The 1,584-nt window shown below is 40.7% G+C and overlaps 1 protein-coding gene and 1 pseudogene across 2 annotated transcripts; both read right to left on the bottom strand.

Moving 5' to 3' along the window:
- Positions 1–254: 254 nt before the first annotated feature.
- On the bottom strand, positions 255–768 carry TEOVI_000871400:pseudogene (annotated as a pseudogene). The gene is given in 2 exon segments: positions 255–404; positions 406–768. Coding segments are annotated over 2 exon segments (513 nt in total).
- Position 769: 1 nt separating this feature from the next.
- TEOVI_000871300 (uncharacterized protein) lies at positions 770–1,192 on the bottom strand (the record flags this gene model as incomplete). Its single annotated transcript, XM_067223532.1, has 1 exon — positions 770–1,192. The coding sequence occupies one exon, from the start codon at positions 1,190–1,192 to the stop codon at positions 770–772; it is 423 nt and encodes a 140-aa protein (XP_067079633.1).
- Between the last annotated feature and the right edge of the window lie 392 nt (positions 1,193–1,584).

Raw genomic sequence — 1,584 nt, 5'->3', positions numbered from 1 at the left:
ACACACAAATATATATATATATATATATATACGTAGAAGAAAAAAAAAGAAGAAAAGAAGAAAAAGGTAACGAAGAAATTACAGAACTGTGGCGTTAGATGTATCATCTCCGATGAGGTCACCACACCCACATGTGAGAAATGTATATGTATATGCAGTACTAACGTAACGACACCGAACAAGAAGTAAATTTTTAAAAAGATCACAAAAGACAAAAAACAAAAAACAAAAACAAAGGACACACAAAAATAATTTTACAGATTGACAACCCGACACCTACATAGACCAAAACTTACCACCCGTTTAACGGAAACCCTCCCCTTCCCTCTCGATAGAATGCACAAGAGGCATCCAAGACAGCTGTAGTTAATAAACGATAAGTTAATCGAGACAGACAAAAAAAGAAAAAAAAAGAAAACCAAGACGGTAACCCTTCACAAAGGACAATGTATGACACAAATATCCCCCATCTTTTTTTTTTGAAATGTCGTGCGCGTTCTCTAAGGTTGCATAACACAACCGAAACTCGCACAAACCAATAACAGACCATCGGTTCCAACAACTCAATGAATACAGTAGACGGATTTTACACTGGAATGTTTGCATGACTTGGAAGTTAGCCACGAAATGACACCGTCGCGACAGAAAATAATAATAATAATAAATAATAACACAAATTGACAAGACGCATAATCCCCGCATCGCCCCCGTTTGGCCACCTTCACCCGGGTAAGGCTTCTTCCCCCTTTTCCTATAATTTACTGTCATATTACAGTTTTCCAATTGCATGGTACCACATACGTTTAATTCCTTGAGGTTCCTCATCTACTGCTTGAAGAGCTGAATCCCCCTCAAGGGCCTGTCGTACTGCCATATCGTGTCGAGCCCCACATCGTTTCAACTCAGCCATCGGCTCTTTGCAGTTGGAAATTTCAAACATTCCAACCATCATGCACTGGTGAAGTTTCTCCGCCTCTCCTGCGCAAGCTCCAATAAGGTTAAACTTTCTGTAATCATACAAACCTTCCCCTTGTTTCGCTGTCCAGTCCTTAATACACGAATAATATCCCAATCGCTGATTCTCACAAGCTCCCTTTGGTCTGTCGGGCCCGTAGTCGAACTCCTTCAAGCACGAGCGCCATAATGTTGCCTCGACTGCGCAGGGGGCGGGATCCACAACCGGTACTGGCATAATAATACCACAGGTGTGTAGAGTTTCAATATACCCTTCCTTGCAAAATCCGTATGATCATGTTCACAGAACCAAAAAATAAATAAATAAATAAAGAGGAAAACAAGCACAATTCACATATTTAATTCCCACACCCAACATGGTGAAAAGAACAGTAGGCGGAGACTCGTCCTTTCCCGGTTATATACCACAAAGAATAAAAATAAAATACATGTATATTATATATAAATATAAATAGACTCGGCACAACATGCTGGATTGCCGCATACGCGCACACCCACACCGGATGAAATGGATGAAGGCATAACACGATGTTCCCCCACCTCCTCAAAGGAAAGGAAAGGAAAGGAATCATGAAGGGATGAACGAAGAGGAAAAGCAGGAAACAAAAA

Source organism: Trypanosoma equiperdum, assembly GCF_001457755.1.
Source record: "Trypanosoma equiperdum strain OVI genome assembly, contig: ctg_1893, whole genome shotgun sequence".
NCBI lineage: Eukaryota > Euglenozoa > Kinetoplastea > Trypanosomatida > Trypanosomatidae > Trypanosoma > Trypanosoma equiperdum.
This window is presented reverse-complemented; position numbering and strand designations above follow the sequence as displayed.